The sequence below is a fragment of the Biomphalaria glabrata genome, chromosome 14, assembly GCF_947242115.1.
Source record: "Biomphalaria glabrata chromosome 14, xgBioGlab47.1, whole genome shotgun sequence".
Lineage (NCBI taxonomy): Eukaryota > Metazoa > Mollusca > Gastropoda > Planorbidae > Biomphalaria > Biomphalaria glabrata.
The window spans coordinates 4,556,450-4,579,665 of NC_074724.1; the positions used below are offsets into that span (position 1 = coordinate 4,556,450).

Sequence of the window (23,216 nt, forward strand, 5' to 3'; positions counted from 1 at the left end):
TGCAAAATTTACGAAAAAGTCCTTAAAATTTTGTGGTGTCATTCAATATGGAAAACGCCAATCCTACGCGAGATAAATATAAGCGGCATTATGCATTAGCCGTAATTGTGTAATCTGGTGAAAGAAGCTTCTCGCGCCTCAAACTTATGTTGTTAAAACTTTTGGTAATTCTTGCTATTGAGCGTGATCTATGTAGGAAACAGAATTATTATGATATACTGTATGACTTCGCTACACGCAAGGCTCGTAAAGTAATTCTGTACGTAGTAAAAAATGAATAAAATGCTTAGACGAATTTTATTTTCTAATAAAAACTCTTAAATTTGACTTATTATCCGCTTCCCTACCCAAACTTGGCCCAGCGAAATCCATTTCGCATAGCGCCCCACAATGGTTAAGTCAAGCCCTGCTATTTAGTGACGGGTGAAATCGTGAATATGCATAGTAGATTAGCCCCTTCGTACACGAAGTCACAATTTTGTTCCAAAAAATTATTTTGTGGGTGGGTTATGATGCAATGGACCTCAGGAGTAAGTGAAGCAAAAATTTTGTCCATCGGTCAACAATTAAGTGAATTACATCATGTGTACGTTTGTACACACCGTGTATCAATGCAGTAAAAGGGGACATAATTTAACATAGCTATATAGAGAAAAATTTTAACAAAAATAATTAAACAACCAATATAAATCAAGTTATTTATTTACTTTTATCAAATCTATTTATTTTATTAAGCAAATGGCATTCTAAAAATCACTTTTTTCTTACTAGTACTACATAAAAATAGCATTTTGAGTATTCAGCTTCGCCCATTGTATCTCATCCTACCATTTGTACACCTTTGACTTAATTCAGCAACAACTTTTCAGATACATGCTTCAAAAGAAGCCTAAAGCAAGCCCACATTCACACACACGTTTTCACAAACAGTTATATCAGGGTTGACAAACACTTGTTTGTGGCATCTGAGGCTGCGAAATAAGAAAAAGACCATGTTTGAATAGGATCTCTCTTTCTAACAGCACAACAGTACATAAATATATTCTCACATTGTATATAATCTAGATAGCTTAAGAATTGTTAATATTTATAATAAGCTTCAATGAAGTTTGAGGTTTCAGTGACCAGGGCATGGAAAAGTGCAGGGTTCAAACAAATGACCACCATGAAGACAGTCCGAAGCTCATACCAAATGACCATGAAGTGACTCGTTGCAATAAGTCCTCAACAGTAAAATGTCTGTGGGTGTAGACATGATAATTATATCCTAGCACAAACCTCATTCAGGATATGCAGGGGACGGAAGTAGGCAAGGTTTGAATGGGTGACCTCTAATCCTCTAAGACAACAGTCCGAAACCCAAACCAAACGATTAGGCAGTGATTCGTTGAACAAGTCTTCAACAGTAGAATGCTTCTTGGTGAAGACATAATTAAATATTAATACATCCTGGCACAAACCTCCTGCAGGCCAGCAGGGGACAGTCATTGGCAGGGTTTGAACAGGTGACATTTAAGACGACACTTCGAAGCCCATACAGAACGAAGGCAGTGATCCGTTGTAATATAAGTCCTCAACAGTAGATTGCCTCTGGGGGGAGACATGGTATTCTAAGTAATAATATTACATCTTAGTACAAAACCCTGCAGGACACAGCAGGGCGATGGAATTGTGCAGGATTAAAAAAAGTGACCATCATGATGGCATTTCGAAACCAAACGACGAGGCAGCGATCTGTTGTAATAAAGATCTCACAGTTAGATGTCACTGTGTGTGGTCATGAAGATTATTAAGTAGTAATATTTCGTCCTAGCCTAAATCTCTTGAAGGACAGCAGGGATGGAACCGGACAGGTTTCGAACAGATGATCATCATACAACCAGGCAGTGAGTTAGGCAGTGTTCTGTTGTAACACATCCTCAACAGAAAGATCTAATAGGGTGTTTTCTGAAATAAAAACAATAAAACAAAAATGAACAGATGTAATATATAAAACTTATAATTTATATTTAATAATCTTACTTTTTAAATTATGTGTATAAATGATCATTTAGGGCCTACATAATTGATCAAATATATTCTCTCAACGTTGCAATGGACACGCAAAGAAATTTAATTTTAAGTCTAGAGACTACTTTTAGACTTAACCTTTTTTTAGCTTATTAAATTATACATTAATTAAATCTAGTTGATTTTAGATCTAGTCTTTAAATCCAAATTCTAATCTAAAACAAATACTTTGAAAAACTAAACAGAAACATACAAGAAAATGAAATGAGATCTAAATTCTAAATCTAACATATAAAATGTAAAGATCTTTTAAGATCTATTTTTAGAAATAAATCTAATAAATCTATAATCTATGCTTCGAAATATTTAAATAAACACCAGTAGAATTGTTACTATTTGTAAAAATCTAGTAGATTTAGATCTTAATTCTATAGATCTAGAATAGAATCTAGAAGGACACAGTCGTAACACCAATTATCGATCATGTTTTTTTTTACTCAAGTGAGACACGCTGTGAACATTTGTACACATCACTATTCACAAAATTATTTAGGACAATATATTAATCTTTATATATTTCAAATGGTAACATATTAATTACGTACATCTTAACTACAATATTTAATATGATTTATACCGAAGAGAATAGTTTTAATTATTTAATAAGAAAATTAGACCTAGGAATTTACTTACCAAATCGGGCTATTTGACCAACTGGATTCAAGTTGAAATTAAAAAATATTCGCTTCCTTTCTGTGTAAAATACGGTGTATAATAAACAAAGAAGAGGTCGATAAATTTATTTCCGGTGTTTAAAAAACTTGTCCACAACTTTTCATGTGAAAAAAAAACGTTTTAAAGGCATATGTACATATGTACACACCGTGTACGAAGGGGTTAGTTGTTCTCATTCCATGACTTCTCGGTCACAAAGGTTAAGTCCGGCGCTTATTTAGTGTTTGTAAAATGTTTGTTTGTAAAAAGTTTTTCATGTTTCGGATGTTCATTCAGAGTTGAAGGACGAAGGGGGATGGGAGTGGGCAGGATTTGATAAATCCAAACGACAGTCCAGCGAACGACAAGGCAGCCATCCGTAGTGAATACTACTTGTTTCCCCCCACCTCTTGTTTTTTCTTGGGGGTAACTCTCTTCTCAGAAATAAGAGAGTGATCTTTCCTTTAAATAGCTAATCGATCCAGATAAAATTTTTCAATAAAAGCATTTGCTTGTATGCACTGTATTTAGATATAGATCTAGAGTCTAGATGCTATTATAATGCTTTTTGTATAAAGCTAATTGTTAAAAAAGTATTTTAATTTCATTTAATGTAGATCTAGATCTAGATTTAGAATATAAGAAATGTAAAGAAGTACAAGTAATTTTTTTCTTACCCATTCTCGGATCAACTTAAAACATCACACAATTATTCATCGGCATAGAAAAAAACATGGATCAATAAAAAGTAACCAATTAGTCAATAAAAATTAACTACTGGTTATTAATTATTTTGTTTCGTACCAACAAGGGTAACCATTTAGTATTAAATTAACAAATATGGCTACATTTGTTGGGTTTAGTCCCCTTAAATTTATTGTTAACCCAGTTTCTCCCTCACTTATTCTCCGGTCAAGCGGATATTTTCAACAATTATTTATTGTAGCCAACAGTTCTTCCCTATTAGATAAGCTTTAGTTGTTTTTTGTTTTTTTTAAAGGATTAAAAAACAATTTTGCTTGTTTTTTTTTGTTTCCTTTATGCAGTCTACCTTGTTCTAATGTTCTTTTTTTGACATGTTTTCCTGAAATATGTTTTTTGAGTGTTGGCAGTTTCTGTTATTCTTTTAGTTCATGTTAGTTAATGAAATAAAGTATTTTTAATAGCTATGATAATATAAAAATACTAGAAGTACATCCCGGGCCCCGGCTACGCCCTGATTTATTATGGCTGGGAATCGTCATGGCTGAGTGGTAAAGTGCATGACTTCCGAACCGGGAGTCTCGGGTTGAAATCCTGGTGAAAACTGGGATTTTTAATTCTGGAATCTTTATAGCGCCTTTGAGTCCACCCAGCTCTAATGGGTACCTGATATTAGTTGGGTGAAGGTGAAGGAGGTTGGTTCTGGTCACTCTCACTAACCCTGGACCACAGAAACAGATGACCTTTACATCATCTGCGCTATAGATTACAAAGTCTGAAAGGGGAACTTTACCTTACTTTCTTTATTATGGCCGGGACATCTACTTCTTTTATGATCCCCTAATTGTACTTGACATTCTTTTTAGCCCGTGAAACCCCCTCCCCGGCTAGCCCATGATATAAATAAAACACTAAATCTCATGCATAATTTATGAATTAATGTCTGAGCTTCAACGAAAAATTTGCAACTCAATCACATGTTTTTACTTTTTATTTCGTAAAAGACATTTAAATATTTATAAGCAATACACAATAAATATATTAGAATGTTTATTCTTAAACTTAAAGAGAAGAAAGCTGAGTTGGTTCGGTCAAAAGACATCCTTCATGGCACAGTAGAAGGAACACAAAGAAAAGGTCGTCCAAAGAAAAGCTGGCTGGACAGTGTAAAAGAATGGACCGGCCTCTCTTGAGAACCTGCTATGAACAGCTTTTGACGTCGAAATAAGGACTGATCAGTTTCATAAACGGTCACAGCACCCCTTCGACGAAAATCAAGGGACAGATGATGATAAAAGTAAATAAATGTTGTGTATTATAAAAATATATAACATTTAACGGAAATATCAAGATCTGAATAATTTTATTTTTTTATGGCAATATATTTCAATACTATCTGAAGCAATCACACCAGCAGTAAAATAACAAATTAGATTCAAAATATAAGACACCTGTAAAATAAAAATGGTAAATTTTGCCTATAGGCTAAGAGATTAGTGATAAAGTACATCTCACAGTTTTTGATTGAGAAATACAAAAAAGAAATTTATGTGGTTTTTTTTTTTTTGGTCTTATCGTTTTTCAATATGAGATTTGGTCAGATTTGTATTGTAGTACTATAGTATGGGTGCTATGGAATAAAGAAACTATATCAGTAGAAGTGATAAAGTTCGTTGAGTTTTTTTTTTTTTTGGTTTAATATATTTACATAAAATCAGATCTATTGGTCGGTATTTTAATTTTGTTTTTCCAAACATTCCTGCTTAAAGTATATGATTATACAAAATCTTCCTCTACATCGATGTAAAAGGGAATGTAAAAATGAAGACTATTCTACAGGATGGTGGTGATCACGGGACCATAATAATGAGATTCCGCCCATAAAGGGCAATTACTCCCGTTTTTCCAACGGTCAAACCCTCCCAGTAATCTTCCTTAATTTTTCAATGCAACTTGCGTTATTTATTCAGCTCTAAAAGCGTGATATATCTACATGGAAAAATGAGTATTAACGTAAGTCTAAACATTCTGTGTATGCAATAGATAATTAAAGACTACTCATTAGTAAAAAAAAAAAATGGCATGATTCTGATACTAGCTGTGAATTTTCATACAGGCCAACAAAGCCTAATTAAGTTATTTCTTAACAAAAACAATTGTATAGTTATTTGAATGTAAATATTCTATACATTCTGTGATTTTCTGTTTTTGATCGACTATTATAGGCTCCCTTTCAGGGTAGTCCTCATTGAAAAAAGCGAGAAGATAATTGTATGGATCCTGTACATAACCTTCCAGTAAATCATTCTTTACCTGAAATTCGAAAAAAACAAAATGTCAAAAAATAGAGATCGAGTGCTTAGTTACAATTTTATAGGAGTATAATACATATAACATTAAATCTAGATCCACAGTATAACACGCCTTTTAAATAATAAAAATACAGTAGGTGACATCTATGGCATTTTACTTCTTGAGAGATGATCTTTTCCCTTTGTGTGACTAAAGAGGCCAATCCTTGATATACAGCTGTGGTCACAGGTTGGGCATATTTAGTCACCATGGCACTCTTATTTCATTTCCTGACTTGTAGACAATGTCTTATTAATATTTCGATTAGCCTACACGCGATTGAGTTTTAAATTCTTTGAGACAGTTTAATATTGATTTCCACATGCTATGACTAATTTGTACAAGTACTTATTCTTCCTTAGTGCGATTAGAGCATGTAATGGGTTGCCTGAATCAGCCAGGAAAACCAATGATTTGGCAGAATTTAAGTCATTGGTTAACATGCTGGACTAGATTCATGACGCCTAGGACGTAATAACCTTATATTGTGTAGTAACGTCTTTATTATATAATATAAGAATAAGAAAATATACTTCTTTATCGTACCGGGTATAGCCTATTAAGTTAAAGACCCTGTTTCATTAGGGGCACAAACATGTGTTTTCCTAGTGAGAATATTAATGATTTTATGTGAAAGATTCCTATTTTATAATGGTAGTCTACTTTATGTTAACATCTAGGAAACAGAAATCATATTGGACACCGACAAATAAAATCTGGACCTGCAAAATGCCAATATCTCAAATAGTTTAGAGTCTTATCGAGTCTACAATAGGTCCTGCATTTAATGATAGGTCTAATCAACACCTAATTAGCATTGTGTAGGCCTAATCTTATAAAATACATAGGGGAAGGTGGGGTGAAATGTCACAAGGGTAAGTTGTCACAAACACTATATCGATATAATGTGATGCGCTATCAAAAATGTGAAACTACAGCTGAGATGTTTACGGAAACATTTACAAATAGTTATAAAATGAAGTCGATACCTTTTCGCATTTTAAAATTATCATGATTCATTGTTTTTGACTGTTCGGAAAGTGGAATTTTATTTTTGTGTAATTTTGTTGAAAAACACTTATAATTTTGAGATGATTGTCTAACATTACACTGTTTCATATCTCTGTGTATTAATTACACATTGAAATTAGTTTTTTTCAAAAAGCTCGACCCAATAAAATGTTATTAAAATAAATGTTCTGAAAATTGTTGTGGGGCAAGTTGTCACACAGGTTGGGGTAATTTGTCACAGTTGTGACAATTTGCCCCAATGAAGATTAAGCATTTTGAAAACAAATTTTAATATTAATATTTGTTTATTAATAATTATTTGTTTTATTGATTCCTTTTTATGGTGATACCTAATAGATACCTAAATAGTGTTAAGCGACTTTCTCTTTAAATAATGCTGTTTACAAAGGTTATGCCAGCATCAACATACAGAAAAGATGTCCTCCGAGCGCAACATTTATTTTAGGAAAGAAGTTACCTAGTCCTACTATTTAGATAGGTTGGAAGTGGGTGCATTGCTGAAAGAAGTGAACAGATATTTTACAAATATTATATAGAAAAAAATAAACATTATTTTGAAGAAAAACCTACAGCTTTTCTTGTTAGGTCCAAAACTTTTCAGAACCTTCACATATATATCATTATTTCACGACGGCCAGTCAAGGAAACTACTACAAAACAAAGTCTTGACTTAATATGCTATTTCTTTTAGACATAGAAAGATATGGTGATTTTTTAAATGTGTGACATTTTACCCCATACCTGTGTCAACTTACCCCGGTGTGGGGCAAATTGTCACAACCTCAACCCAGCAACTTTTTTGTTGTATAACTTTGATAAATAAAGAGATCAAGTTTATTTCATTTACTCTAATTGTTGTCTGAATGTTTAAGTTACAGCATGTTAAGTTTGGTGAGAATCAATGAATTCTAAATATGTTTAAAACATCAAAATCTGAAAACTGTGACAACTAGCCCCACCTTCCCCTACTTTCCATAAAAAAAAAGGATGATCAGGGTTCCATTTTTTTTACAAAGCTTAAATCAAATCACTCGGACTGTATGTATGTCTGTCTGTATAGTGAAAAGCTATTTATTGTACTTAACAAAACGTGAATTAATTTTTAAAAAATAACCATTTAGACAACTGATTATTTTGTTTGATATCAAAGAAGGGAAATAACCTACATTATTGGTTGATATAGTTCTAAGTGCAGAGCTCTTCACCTTAGATTTCTGGCATTGTACATCCTTAACCCTTGAAGTGCTGAGCTGTTCTACAATGAGTGCATTACAAAATGGAATTACAATTCCGATGCTTAGAGGCTAAACTATCACACGCGTTTTAAGGGTTAAAGATCCTTTGCAACTTCTTGTGTGACTCAAGAGGCAAAGCCTTGTTACACAGGTTGGGCATATCCAATCACCAGGCGCCGATGCACTTCCACCCTTCTTTCAACTACTGTTGTGCATGGCATCTGCAATCCGTGACCCTTTCTTTATGCTCTCTCTCCATGTGGATCTATTCAGTGCCACTTTTTCCCAGCTGCTAGTGTCGATTTTTAAGAGCTTCATCTCACGTTTGCATACATCCGTATACCGTGAGGGAAGAGGGGCGATCAGCGGCTCTCCTGCCTTCTGTTAGAGCGCCATACAGAATGTGTAGTGAAAGTCGACTTACTGACATTCTATGAACGTGGCCAAACCAGCCAAGGCGTATCTTAGATACGCTATGTTAAAAAAGGATTTTGACTAGTTTGCTTGTTTTTGGTCAACTTCTATACGAAGCAGATAATAATTACAATCAGAAAATAGATCGGCAGTTTTTTTTTCCTCCATCAGGTTTCAAAGTTGTCATTGACCTATACTGTTAAAGTACAAAGACATCATTGGTTAAAATCAGTGTTGCCCAACCTAATTCAATCTGCGGGCCATTTTAATTTCCAACACTAGTGTCGCGGGCCACATGATGGAAAAGATACAAAAACTTGATGAAATTGACCAGAAACTATTTTATTTCAAACACGAGGATGTAGTACTTACATTGAAGTATTGGGAGATTTTTCTCTTTACACTTTTAAAAAAATGGCGTAGGTTTTGTTTTTACTTTGTTATTCTTGCTTTTTTTTTTTAAAAAAGCCTCATACTTTCTTTATAACAATAAACATGTTGGCTAGCAATGGTATCATGGTCTATAAAAAAGTAAAGATCCGTTCACTTTGCCTAGTAGATTCTATAGTCCTATTTCATGAACGCACAAACGTTAAATGCGTTGGTAATAATCCATTTGACAAAAGTAAGGGCCCTAACGAAGGTAAAGTTACGTTTTGAACATTTTTTTTTTTGGGGGGGGGGGGGGATTTTCTATATTTTGTGCCGACGTTTCGGCGGTCCGGATGAAACCATGTAGCGGGCCGAATCTGGCCCGCGGGCCGTATTTTGAGCATCACTGGTTAAAATATAACACGTGGTTTTCTATTTTCTTACCTTCTCAACTGTATAATCTGTCCCGTTGATATCCATAATTTCAACATATTCACTAGTTCGGCCCCTGCGTTGATCAGGTCTCCTGACATACACGTCCAGGCTACTGTCTAGTCCAGCCTCTGTAATTTGAATTGAGACAGTATTTTAAAGAAGACCTTTAGTTACATGCTCTTTATATGCACACAAATAAAAAAGTTATTACTTTAGCCTAGGGGCAGGGTCGGCCTTAAATAAATGGAGGCCCTAGGCGAAATGAATTCAGTGGCCCCAAATGAAATAGAAAAACAAAGAAATAAAAATAAACAGAGAAATAAATTAAGTATGATACTTATTAAAAAACCAGTGTACTTAACAATAACATTGGAAACAAGTTTCCGAATTTCCTCTTTAAAAAAAAGGGATACAGACTGCAGAGTCCTGTGCAAGGCCCCCACCCAATGGAGGCCCATGCCTACGCCCTGCTAGGCTAAGGGAAGGGGGAGTCGTTGAAGACAGTGTATTGGTTCTACATATATAGGGCGCTGGGAGCCTAACAGGCAGGTCGCATCTGGGTTAGCGTATAGTGTGACACACCGCATTCATCCTTAATCTTGAGAATTGAAGACATTGTCAGCATCATGTAGGGCCAAAGTAGGCCCGTAAATATCGTCAAAAGAAAAGTTCATTAGGAACAAACAAACAAAAAAGTAAACTTTTTGTTTATTCTCATGTTTATTTATCAAAGGAAAACAAAAAAAAAATAATTATGACTAAGATCCTAAATTATATGTTATGAGGACTATTTTTTTAAATTAAAAAAAGGACCGAAAAGACACAAAACAAGATTTATGTGATAACTACAACTGTGAAGTATCTTCCTTTTTTATTGAACGAGAAGCGGGAAAAAAAAAAGGTCGCAACTGGGTTTGCTTAGTCATGTGAAACCCTACTCTCATTGTTAATCTTTGGAATCAAAGACACTGCCATTAATATATATCACTCTTTCCTTTCTTTTAGCCTATATTTTGTACTTTTAGACTTACTATTAAATTGCATGTGAAGTTAATAGCATTCTAGAATTAAAAACAACTACAACATGTGATTGTTTAACTACTTAAAAGGTTGCATTCCAGCAATACATACAAAGTGCTGTTCAAAATATGGATTTAAAGAAAACCTTAATAAGTTTGTGGATTGTGTAATATATGAATTCATATTTGAACATAACGTTTTGGTTGTTCAGAATTCAACCATTCCCAAAGTGGTCTATATAGACCCCCAGGGGTCTACGAAGACTTCCAAGGGATCTACGAAAGTTAAAAAATGGGATTAGGGTCTATAAGATGTGCACGGGGGTTTACGCTAAAGAATCTCAATTCAGCATGTCGTGACTTTAATTTTAACAATTGGTATTTTTTCATCCACACATTTATGATTTATACCTTAAGAAATCTTTAAAATTTGTATCCTGCTGATTGAATGAAAAATGTATTAATTTTATTTAATAACTATATTTAAATATTGTAGTTTTGTCAGGTTATAACTTTAACCGAAAGAAATGTAGACTGTACAGCGTTAAGTATTTGAAATTGAACTTCATTACTTCATTGTCAAACAAGCGAGTGTCAATTGGTCATTTTTTATGATGCTATGAAACCAATTAAGCTGGAGGATCATTTGAGATGATGCCACCCTGATGAAAAGATAAAGGTTGGCAAAACTTTCACTCAAAGATAAGGCTCAGAATACACACACAAAATCTCTCTTTGACATGACATTGAGAAGATGATTATAGTAAAATACTGAAACCTCACACGATAGGCATATTATTGATTTTACCAGCCGTTGAAGAAATTGTAAAAACTCTTACACAAACTTATATCATTAAAAGAATTTCGTGTTTGGGTTTCGTGGCCGGTGTCTTGTTTTGGGCCTCTTGATGAAGAATGCAATTTTGAAGACATGGTCGGCATTCTCTGGTGACACTCCAAAAGGACAAATTTCAATGGTCCCAATTTTGAGCTTCCGGACCTTGTTTTTTCATTATCCATTTCTCGTTTTTACAATTCACTATAAGTCTCTTCATTTCTTCCCGATAGAGTGCGATGTTCAAGTGTGTATTTATTTTCTCACATTTGGCAAGAGTGTCAGCCTTCTATTTCCTACTATTTCAAAATTGGAGAACAGTGTTCTTGCTGTTGTTGTTGAGCTTTACAAAGTCACACAATGTCTTATACAAAATATTTTGGATGATCCTTCAGATTATGTGAATAATTACACCCTAGCTCAAAACTCCCGTCAGGAGATGCGAGCAGGCAAGGTGACCACCGAACGTCAGCCAAGGCACCATGGACTGTTTTATTTAGGAAGCATCAAAGTTTGTCAAGCTTTGAAGGACTATTTTTATATTGGTCACGAAAAAAATTTAACTGTTTGGTGAACTTGGCTGATTCTCTAGCACGGTAGCTCCAGTGCTTCTATTTCTTCTCTGTGGTTGTCATAGAGCTCATTAGTTACAACAAACTTAATTTTTCAATTTATTTTTTTTCCATTGGGCCATTCAGTGAGTATTCTCGCTCCTCCGTTTGTGGTTAATTTCTGATAACCATCCATGCGCACTTTGTATTTTAGCACCATTAAAAAATATTTATATTTTTTTATCCGCAGGCGCTATGGTTGATTGGCAAAGCGCTTAACTTGGGTCAGAGTTCAAATCCAGTTGAAGACTGTGCTTTTTAAATTTCGGGATCTTAAGATCGCCTCTGATTACCCACCTCTAATAGTTACCTGACATTAGTTGGGTAAAGGTAAAGGTGGTTGGTCGTTGTGCTGGCCACGCGAAACCATAATAAACAGAAATAGATGACTTGACATCATCTGCCACATAGATCGCAAGGTCTGAAAAGGGAACTTTTTTTTTGTATTATTTACTCATAACTGTGAACAAGAGGCTGCCTTAGTAGTGGTCGGGGCCCTTGGCGAATGTCAAATGTGGGGCCCTGCGCTGTAAAGGTATACTACATATATCGTATCATGTCACGCTAAAGGGATAGTCCGCCTCTAGCAATGAAGGCATTTTTTTGTTATAAAACATACATCTTACGTAAGTACTGTACTATAATGGCCTTTAAACTACATAAACTCGAAATGTTTTCTAGCCTGGTATAGAAAAGGAAAATGGCGGGGGTCTTAGTGTACGCGGCCTCTTGCCACGAGTCTGACCCACCCGCCAGACAGAACAGTGTACACTGTTCTCATTCAGGCCGGTGAAAGAGAGCTCTTGTTCACTTTTTCTGGCCTAGAGTTTAAAGAGCCGAAGGCTCAACTCTACCTGACAGTTTCAAGAATCTGGTAAGTCCACAAAATGTTTTGTAAAAGACATCTGCTCTTTGTGGCTAACATTAAGCGTGCAGTCAAGGATGTCGAGAAAATATGCCATCATCGTTTTGAATCCTATATCCGAGGTACTGGTTGTGATCCTCAGCGTTTTAATTCGTCGAAGTTCTTGTATGGCTGGGTCGATTTTGTCAAGCATCTCAAACAAGCCTAAAAATTGGCCGTTGTTCGACGCATAAAGTTTCTCTGTTCTCCCACAAAATGCGCTGTGTTTAACAGAGATAGCCGCTTAGAATGTACAAGTCATACAATGCTGTCTTCACCAAAACTGAACGATATTTCGAAACCAAAAATGTCATGTTAAGAGCTTACATGGCAATTGGTATCATATTATTATTGAGCAACAAGTTATAGTTTATGACAACTGGTCTGGTTTTCGAACCTGACGGAGACAAGGGAATCTCCTATCGCGCGCTCCCCCTCAGGCGCTGGGCCTAGGGTGATTACCCCACTTGCCACCCGCTACTGCTGTGGACACATCTCTACCATAATTTTCTAGGGCAACGACACGGTAGACTTGATCTTAAGACTTTGCCTGCGTGTTCCATTTTCGATTTATTAATGACTTGACAAGAAACTTGAAATATAATTTTCAGAACAACATCGGAAGTGCTGAACATTGTTTGGTCCTATTATTAAATTCAAAATTTTTAAGGGGTCACAGTTTGTATTACAAAGTTACTGTTACCCTGTTTGTAATTAGGGAAACTAATAAATAGATGCTCAACACTTTGCTTGCGATCGCAAGAAGGGAAAAACAATTTTTTGTTGAAATTCGACAATTGTACGTGGTTCTGGTCGCCCCTGTCTGATTCGGTGTCAGGGCAGAAAAATGTCCTCAGGTAGTGTTAGAAACTTAACGATGGACGAAAGGGGATAGGGGATAGTCTACTTAATAGGCTATTGTTGCCTGAATGGGCTATACAACGGTTAGCGGGGCATAAAAACTAGTAAACAAATCAACGGGCGTAGCTAGTGTGAAGGCCCTACTAACTGCTGCAATTCCACATATATATAATTTATATATACTCTACTCACCATTTTCTGCCATCTAATAGACTAGTTGAAAAGTTTGATAAGAGTAGTTTCTGGCTATTTTTTTTATAGTAATACTAATACTATTATTAGTAATAGCTAAGTTTATATGTTTGCTTTTTGCGTGAAATTAATATCCGAACTATATTATATATATATTAGATTTAGAATCTAGATCTAAATAATAGTATCAAGTTTATAGACTCGGGATTCCATTTAAGGTATAGATGTACATGTAAATATATAACATTATAGTTCTAGGTTTGGACATGAAATTGGGAATTTCCTATTAAACGGAGAAATTATTAAGTTCTATTTATGGAGAGAAACAAATTCCCGGTCAGTTCTTGTCATGCATTTCTTTAGTTTGAAGAGAGAAGAGCATTAGTCTCATTAGATCTAGATCTACGTCCTACTACTGAACTTGTAACTGAACCTCCTGCAGGACCATATAGTTATAGTAGGCGTACCTAGCAGTGTACCCTGCGGGCAGAGTGGGGGCTCAGGACAGTGGGGTATCGCACTTTCCCAACCATATCTATATAATATATGTCTATACGTCTATGACTATAGGCTATAGACTATAGTCTATAGTATTATAAGTATAGGTCTAGATCTAGATCTATATAAAATATAAAGTATATAGACAATATAGTATAGATCTAAATTGTTAAATTCTAAATATGTATTATATTATTATTATTAACCTTTATTTTTATTTTCAACCCAACATTTCCATTTATCTGTTTAGTGTTTGCATGTGGCCATGTGGGAAAAAATGTTGCGACAATTACAATCATAAATTATTTATCATAAATATTAAATATGATAAACATTTAAAAAGCTTGATTGTATGTAGGCCCTATAGACTCTAGTATCATATAATTTTTATAATAGATCTCGATTAATAAAATGCTAATATTTAATAATGATAATCAAGTAGTCAATATTGTTTGTAAATGATAAAGTAATAATACCTAACCTATAGTCTATAGTACTTGTAGGCCTACTAATACTAATAGCCTACTTAATACTAATAATAGTAATAATTTTAAAGTAGCTTTAGTAACCAAATAGTCCTATTATAAGTAATAGATCTAATCAATCTAGATCTAGTAGGCCTAGGAGCTATTATTATTATTATAAATATTAGTAAAAAAAAATATCATCACATACTACTATGTGACATAGTAAAGATCTATTTTAGTCTGAAATAGTAGCCTATCAATATATGTTAAAATAAAAAAGCTAATTAAATTAAAATAGAATTGATCTATCTAGAGATGCTATAGACTATAGATATATCTTTATTGATGTCTGGTAATGATCTACAATGTTAATTGCTGCGATATTGACCATAGTCACTCCCTTTATTTCTCTAGTTCAAATTAATATGTTGGCAAAGAAACAGCATTTTTATTAACCTGTTTATTTACAAACCTAAGATACCATTTTAATGTGTTTCATTTGCCATCTTAATTGTAATGAACCAAGCTTTCTTTTTCTTTCTTTAACATGGCACATTCCTCGTCCCATATGCTAGGACAAATTTTACAAATACTCCTTCTTCCCTAGTGCTATTAGGGCATGGAATGGGTTGCCTGAGCTAGCCAGGAAAACCAGTGACTTGGCAGAATTTAAGTCATTGGTTAATATGCATGACTAAATGCATGACGCGTAGGACGTAATCTTCTTCTTTTTGAAGTAACGTCTGTATTATATAAGATAAGATAAGATGTCTGCATTCATCATCATACAATCCAATTCTACCATTCTTCTGCTTAAATCTGTTTTTTTGCTTAAATCTGACTACTTCTTCTGCTGTTCTTTTAATACTATGTTTTATCTTTTCCCATTGCTCATTTAATATCCAAGGCAAAGTTTGTTTTCTATTGTGATCTTTCCAGTGTTTCAATGTGCTTTAGTTTTTATAACAATATTTTTTATATAACTGGGTTGTTAAATTAGCCCTGTGCACAACCATCTGGGGGGGGGGGAGGGGAGGGCTGCCTCTTTCAGCTCCCAAGATAGCTGTCCTTTCTTTGGATACAGTGCCCTAGCTTCTGTGGATCCCTGCAACCCAGCCCAATGAGAACTAGAGAACAAAAAACATGACTTTATTATTATTTGTTATACTGTGAGGTTCTTAAAATTATTCATAAAATAATTCTCAATTTTTATTTTTAGCTGTTAGCTATCTGTAATCTTCTTACATCCTGATACTACATTGGAGCATTGCCTTGCTCCTTTTTACTCGTAAATACTTGCTGACCTTTTCGGCATGGAGAGTGGTTCCCTTGTGGCAGATGAGAAACATGTTCAGCCTCTACATTCTGAGTGAGTAGCTCATTAAATCATTTTGTGATGTATTTTTGTGTATAACCCTTGATTGAGGTTCAGACAATATAAATTATATTCATTGATTTTGTACTTAAGAATTAAAAACAAACAAACATGTTTTTAGTTTATATATAGGGTACAGCTGCATATCAATTATGTAGCAAGGGGAACAGCTGCCAAGTTTCAGCAATTTTTAATACCTCAGAGCTATTGTTTCTGATGTAGGAGACAAACTGGCTAGATTAGCAGCACTTACAAGGCTCAACAAATCTGTTCATACAAAGGCATAGCCCTTGAAAGTAAATTCAGACTGATGCACTCTTTAGTCAAGGCCACAATCTTTTATACTTGCAAATCTTGGATGTTAACTGCAGAACTAAAGAGGAATTAAGATGCCATAGAGGATACTAGGGTATCGCCTACAAAGAGCATCACAGATGATGAAATATGAAACAAGATCACAATGGTTATTGCACTACATGATGGCCACTGCTATAAATGCCAACTAATACTAACAATGTGAAAAAAACAACTAATTATGAGATTAATATTCCCATAACCCACACTAGCTGACACTATTCACACCAAGACTAAAGATAACAATAGTTATGAGTGAAATACTTTATTTTTTCAGTATCACTTTTATCACTGTATTGATAACTTGTATCAACTCACTCTGTCTGTCTGTGTGTCTGTTTGGTCAAAAGTTTCCCCAACATCCAATCTCAGATCAAGCTGAAATTTAGCACAATTATTTCTTTTACTTGATAATACAAAAAAATAAAATAAAAAATCAACAGATTAGTTAATTAACTATTGGTAATAAAAGACTTTGTTTGGTATCTCAAATGAAGGAAACCAATAGTACTTGACTGAAGTGGTTGTTTAAGCAGAAATAGTTTAATCCCCTTTATATCACGCTGCCATCTCAGGTTTAGTGAACACAAACATGAAATAGAAACAATAGATAATTTTACAATCTTATACAATCTTTTATGTTCATAGACTCTTTGCTACCAAAGTGGTTACCCTGTTGGCTTAAGAAGCCTGAGAAGGCTTTAGCCTACAAGTTCGAATTCAGGTTATTCCCTTATTTAAAAAAAAAATAATTAAAAAGCGCTACCCAGATACCTTGTTCTTTGACCTCTTTTTCAACTGGTCCAGACAACTGATAGAATAATAGCATATTGAGAGAACGCTAAAACCATGACATTCTGCTGAACAAAAACAATTGGTAAAAAATGTTTCTAATCGCATTTGTCAAATCAAATCAAATTTGTTCACTATTTTTTGTTCTAGATTTTAATTGACATCATAAATCTAGAAAGAAATTATGGTGATTGAAATGGGGGTGGGGTGGGGATGATGTTAAATGTAATCAGTCATAGTCATTATAATTTATAATAAAAATGTTTATTTTTATAATTTTGAAATAAAAAGTTTATTTATATATATATATATATATAATAATGTTAACAAATATTCTGAAAAAAAATATACACACTGTATGTTTCTTTGCAAGCCTAAACTTAAGCTACTACATACATGCAGCATAAAACCCTAAAACTTCTAAATTTGGTATCAAGATAATATTTTGGTCGTTTGTTACTGACACTATTCATGATTGACATTTATGCTTAGTTTCTTAAAGTAAAATAGATCTAGGCTAAATATTTTGACTTCCTTAATCAAACATGTAAAAAAAAAAAAAAAAACAGAGAATCAGCTGTTATTTTGTTAATTTTTTAAAATCAATTGTCATTAGCTACTGTACGGCATTATTTATCCTCCCTCTCTTTGTTTCATGCACCACAATTTTTCCTGCTAACAAATTTCCTCAGGCTTTGAAACAGTAATGTGCTTCTATTCCTGCTGTTCGTACCTATCTAGTAATTTTTGTTTTGCTGCTTTTGTAGAGGCCACTGATTATGTTGCTGATTAGAATGTAATGAAAAATTAAATTGCTTTGTATACATTTCATTGCATATATCTTTTATTTATATTGTCAAGACATTCTAATTCAAATAGTCATATTTTGTTGTTTTCTAAGTGTTGAACAACTGATGTCAAGTATTGATCATGAGCTGGGTGCACTAAATGAGATCTGTGATCAATCCATAGGTAAGATTTTTGTTTCCTTTAAATGTACCCTTTTTTCAAAAGTTATTAATTTTTTTTTTAATATATATCCTCATATTGGTTGTCTGTCAAAACAATCAGTAAATTCTGTATTTAAATTAAACATTTTTTTTATAATTGTTTATATATATATAAAGACATTGCTTTCTAGTGTCTGAAAAATCCAACATAAGACTTTGCCTTAATTTACATATCTGTCATTTTAAAGATACAAAGAAGCCTTCTGCTATGAACTAATGATCTTGAAAAACTATACACAATTAATATAAGTTTTTTTATCTTCTTTTTTTTTTTTACAGGCAGTTCTGATGAAACTGCATTTGCTTCAAAAGATTTCCCAGATATTTAAAAGCCAGAAGAGAATAATAAGTATTTCATTATTATTTTAATTATTAAATATGTTTCTTAAATAACTGATAAATTAAAATTAGTAACAATTTTATATCTTGTTCAAAACATCTGTTTTGGATCTTAAGGCAAATAATTAATCTGAATACTTAGACCATAAGGTAAATATCCTAAGGCAGGTTAAAGGTCATACTCTTGACTTGCTTATAGCTTATTGTAAATCTATTGTAATTGATATGCAAATCACATAGCTGTGTATTTTTCTTTTCCCAGCATTGAGCAAACTATTACAAATATTGGTCAAGATCTGAGTGAGCAAAAGGAGACCTGTGATCAATCTTCAGGTGAGATATTTGTTTTCTTTACATATCACCATCTTTCAAATTTCTTAGAATTCTGAAATGATCCTCAGACTAATAGTTGGTAAAATTTGATGTTTTTCCTATGAATCACTTGTTCCTCATTCAATTGTCATCAATAGATTTAATCTTACAAAAACAATATTGCTTCTGACAATGTCTTAAGTTAATTGGTTTACTTTCTTACTGACTTACATATTCCTGTGAATCCCCAGGGGAGAATAGGACTGCAACCACACTTCTCCACCTAATTCAGTTCTAAGCAGCTTTCTTCATCTGCTCCCATGTCATTCCAGTATCATCAGCTTTGCTGATGACTGACCTCTTTCAGGTTTGCTTATTTCTTCTTTCCATGCGGATTCCAATCAAGAGCCTGCCTTGCAACATTAGTTCTTGGTTTTTACAAGGTTTGACCTATCTAGCTCCACCTTCACTTTTTAATATCCTGGGTCATGGGTTTTCACTTTGTTTTTTTCCACAAGTTGAAAGCAATCTTTTCAGATCACCTAGCTTCCAATATTTGTCTTAGGCAACTGTTGGTGAAGGTCTGGAGTTTTTTATATTTGTTTTTGTATCTCTTCTTGAGCCAGATATATATAAAAGAAAACACTTAATGTTTGGTTTAAGATTTAGATCTTCTTCTGTAGAGAATGCTTGGCCCACCAGGGAGGGCTAAGACCCTCTAACATGCAGTCTGTGAGTTTTCATTATGCACTGGCATCAATAAAAGAAATAATAAATGAATTATAAATAAGGACTGTCCAGTAAAGCTGTTACAAAATGGAAAGTCTTGGAAAATGTGTTGACTTTATATTTACTAGTACAGATTTGGATCTTATGTAAATTTACTAATATTGATTAGATCTTGAACTGTCAAGATAGTAGATTGAATTTAGATCTAGATTAGTCTCTAAATAAGGATGATCTGCTGATGTGTATATAGATAATGAATAAAAACATTAAATGATTACATTAAACTAAAAAACTCAAGACTTTCACAGTTTAATATATTCATTTGATCAATGTTGATTTACAAATTTTTCTAAAGATTTTTTTACTGTAGATTTAGAGTTAGTCCCCTTTATTACTTGATTTAAGTCCCTGTTAACTGTTTACAACTGCCACTCTCTCTTGAGTCTTTGAACTGACCAGTGTAGTTTGAACTAAACCTCTATAATGTTTAACTAATACTTGTGTTGTTGTTCTATTATTGAGTTACTCAAGAGGAGTGTACCACTGTTATAGGAAGATTGTTTTGATAATGAGCTAAGTAGACTTTATTTATTTGTTAGTAATAAGTTGGTTTATGTAAATATTATGTCTACTTAGTCTCTTATCCTTTCCTGTATATTTTTTGTGTGTAAAAGACATCTTTTGTTTTGATACGAGACAGTAGTGTGTCTCATGCATGACGTCATTTCATTGTTAGTGTATGTATGATATTGTAAACAATCCTTTTGGTTTTTGACCTAAGACACTACTGTACCTTTGTGGTGGAGGTTCTTAAATTATTTTGACCTGAACCTGTTTTCCTACTTTGATTTGTTTCATTATTTCATTTTCTTTTGTCAACCTTTATTTCCATTTATATATTCCTTGATCTTTTCTTTTGTTTCTAAATAAACTCTATTTTTTTTGTTGCAACTGAAATCTCAGTATTATTACTTGTCTGTCTCAGTAATTTTGTATATCTAGAGGCTATAGTTAATAGCCTAGATAATATAATTTGGGACCACAAAGTACCACTGCCAGTACAGCAGAGGTCACTGGTCTTATGACCTATCCTAATACTAGGTCACAGGCGCCTAGGGTTAGTGTGTGTGACATTTTGTAATGGTGGTCATTGACGAACGTTACATTTTAAAAATCTTGTTTCTTTAAAGCTTATATTATGATCTCTATATAATATTATGTAATGAATATTATTTGTATATATTTTCAGATTTTTTGGCCCAACATGATATCTGCCTTCAGAAAGAAATGGTCAGATGTTTAACACCGCTACAAAATGTATGTTGCATCAAAGCAACTGCGCACAGTTCATTTAAAGACTTGGATAGTTTTCTATCAATGACCTACCACAAAATTATCATCATGATGAAATGTTCAACTTGATCAAAGCTCTAGCTGATCTCACTGTAATGATTCAATCACCATATGAGAAAATAGAAGGTTCATTGCTTCAAGGGACCGGGAAAGTGGATGGGTGTTTATTAACACTGATGAGAATCGACCCTGCAGGTGCCTAGAGTGTAAAGGCTCTAAAAACCCAAGTAGCCAGTGGGGCATGGTAAGAATTCTCATATCTTCAAGCTTGCTCAGTGGTAGCCAAGATGTATCAAAGTATAAATGTACTTTATTTTTTAATAACCTTTTAGATGATGAGAAAGTAATACATTTGTATGGTGATTTAATCACTATCAGAAATAAAACACGAGATGTCTGTACATTTACTTGCATATCCTGTAATATGCAAGTTATAAAACAGCTGCAGCAATGTGTAGATGTTTTTGTAAAATGCTGGTATGCAGCTTTTTCAAAGTATTACTCAACAGTTAAAAGTGAAGTGGACAGATTAGTGGTCATGGTGACCCATCCCCATTCTTGTCCTTAACACATTTCACTGGGACGATGGAAAAAATTAAGGCCACATGTTGAGTATGTGGCAGCGACATGTCCAGGTTCCTCAGGATCATATCTTTTGCTTCCCAATTTCGATGTAGATGATGATGATTTTATGTAAATTTATCAATTTCCTGTTGTAATTTATTTCAGTGTTATTAAAGTTGTTTTTTTTTAATAGTATATTGGGTTGTGACAGTATTATAGAATATATTGGGTTGTGACAGTATCATAGAATATTTTGGATTGTGACAGTATTAGAGAATATATTGGTTTGCGACAGTCTCAGAGTATATTGGGTTGTGACAGTATCATAGAACATATTGGGTTGTGACAGTATCATAGAATATATTGGGTTGTGACAGTATTATAGAATATATTGGATTGTGACAGTATTAGAGAATATATTGGGTTGTGACAGTATCATAGAATATATTGGGTTGTGTCAGTATCATAGAATATATTGGATTGTGACTGTATTAGAGAATATATTGGGTTGTGACAGTATCAGAGTGTATTGGGTTGTGACAGTATTATAGAATATATTGGGTTGTGTCAGTATTATAGAATATATTGGATTGTGACTGTATTAGAGAATATATTGGGTTGTGACAGTATCAGAGTATATTGGGTTGTGACAGTATCAGAGTATATTGGGTTGTGACAAATATCAGAGATTATATTGAATTGTGACTGCATTATTCATTCTTTTATTTATTTGTGGTACCTTGGTAAATATTTTTGGTGTGAACATGTAAACTGTTTAAAAATATTTTTTTTTGTGACAATATCATTGATTCTTTTATTTATGTGTGGTACCTTGGTAAATTTTACTTTTTTTTTTACTTTGGTAAACATTGTTAGTGAATGTTATAATGCTTGAAATATTTTTCTTTGATGATGACAAAGTATTGCAGTAGTTGGAGATTTTAGTTGAGACAAGATAATTCATTATTCTTTAAAAGTAAATGCTCATCAATTTGATATTCTTTTAACAGTTCATTCTTAAACAGAAATTTACATTTGTAAATTGTTTTTCCAGGACCCTTTATTTTTGCATTATCTGTTATTATTCTTGGGTTATAATATAAATTTATGCAAAAAGCTGGAAAATTGGTTGGTGGACACAGAATTAGACAACAATAGGTCAGTCTAGTCATGCATGTTAATCAATTACTTAAACTCTGCCAAGTCATTGGTTATCCTGGCTGACTCAGGCAACCCATGCCATGCTCTAATAGCTCTAGGGAAGGAGTATTTGTACAAATTGGCCCTAGCATATGGAACAAGGAATGTGCCTTTATCTTTGTGTCTTTCTAAGTATTTTATTAGGTTTTGTTTTTGTATTTTAAGATTATGGTTCAGTGTTTTATGTATCATTGCTATTTTACTTTTAAGTCTTCATTCCTGAAGGGCCTTTACATTTAATGATGGTACTAAACGCTTTACTCTAATAAAATGTGAATATTCGTTTGTTATAAATCTCACTGCTCTTTTTTGTGTCTGTTCCAGTTTCTTAATGTTTTCTTGAGTTGAGGGATCCCAAACTGAGAATGCATATTCTATTATTGCCCTAACCAAGGTTAAATAACATTTTAGTTTTATGTTCTTATTTGATTTATAGAAATTGTCTAATTCTTTGATGATTTAATTTTCTCATCAATATGGGGATTCCATGATATTTTTTTCATTTATTTTAACACCTAGGTATATGTTTTTAGTC

General features: G+C 33.5%; 1 protein-coding gene and 2 long non-coding RNA genes across 8 annotated transcripts; 1 reads left to right on the forward strand and 2 right to left on the reverse strand.

Annotated features, from left to right (window-relative positions):
• Positions 1-684: 684 nt before the first annotated feature.
• On the reverse strand, positions 685-3,081 carry LOC129922853 (uncharacterized). The gene is made up of 2 exons (XR_008774784.1): positions 2,704-3,081; positions 685-1,947 (listed from the first exon to the last, which is right to left on the reverse strand). It is a non-coding gene; the product is annotated as an uncharacterized LOC129922853 (long non-coding RNA).
• Positions 3,082-4,402: 1,321 nt separating this feature from the next.
• Positions 4,403-17,226, reverse strand: LOC129922851 (uncharacterized). Of its 5 annotated transcripts, none has more exons than XR_008774772.1 (3): positions 16,701-16,721; positions 9,276-9,394; positions 4,403-5,739 (listed from the first exon to the last, which is right to left on the reverse strand). XR_008774772.1 is itself a non-coding variant. In XM_056010624.1 (3 exons), exons 1-3 carry the CDS (start codon positions 17,209-17,211, stop codon positions 5,563-5,565), a joined length of 351 nt encoding a protein of 116 aa, XP_055866599.1. In that variant the 5' UTR covers positions 17,212-17,226; the 3' UTR covers positions 4,403-5,562. The 5 variants fall into 5 exon arrangements, 2 of the variants coding, with proteins under 2 accessions (XP_055866599.1, XP_055866600.1); XR_008774771.1 differs by lacking the exon at positions 16,701-16,721 and adding an exon at positions 15,958-15,979; XR_008774770.1 differs by lacking the exon at positions 16,701-16,721 and adding an exon at positions 11,125-11,296.
• On the forward strand, positions 14,029-22,980 carry LOC106060600 (uncharacterized). Of its 2 annotated transcripts, none has more exons than XR_008774785.1 (6): positions 14,029-14,200; positions 15,873-16,022; positions 18,076-18,146; positions 18,464-18,533; positions 18,786-18,856; positions 20,814-22,980. It is a non-coding gene; the product is annotated as an uncharacterized LOC106060600 (long non-coding RNA). The 2 variants fall into 2 exon arrangements; XR_008774786.1 differs by having other exon boundaries at positions 14,029-14,145.
• The last annotated feature ends 236 nt before the right edge of the window (positions 22,981-23,216 follow it).

Bases quoted from the DNA above. Each gene is read 5' to 3' on its own strand.
- LOC129922851 (XM_056010624.1), bottom strand. From the start codon at position 17,211: ATGCTATTATTCTATCAGTTGTCTGGACCAGTTGAAAAAGAGGTCAAA. The intron at 9,395-17,156 runs GTATCTGGGTAG...TTCAAATTACAG, and splicing joins AAAAGAGGTCAAAGAACAAG to AGGCTGGACTAGACAGTAGC. The intron at 5,740-9,275 runs GTAAGAAAATAG...TTCGAATTTCAG, and splicing joins CAGATTATACAGTTGAGAAG to GTAAAGAATGATTTACTGGA.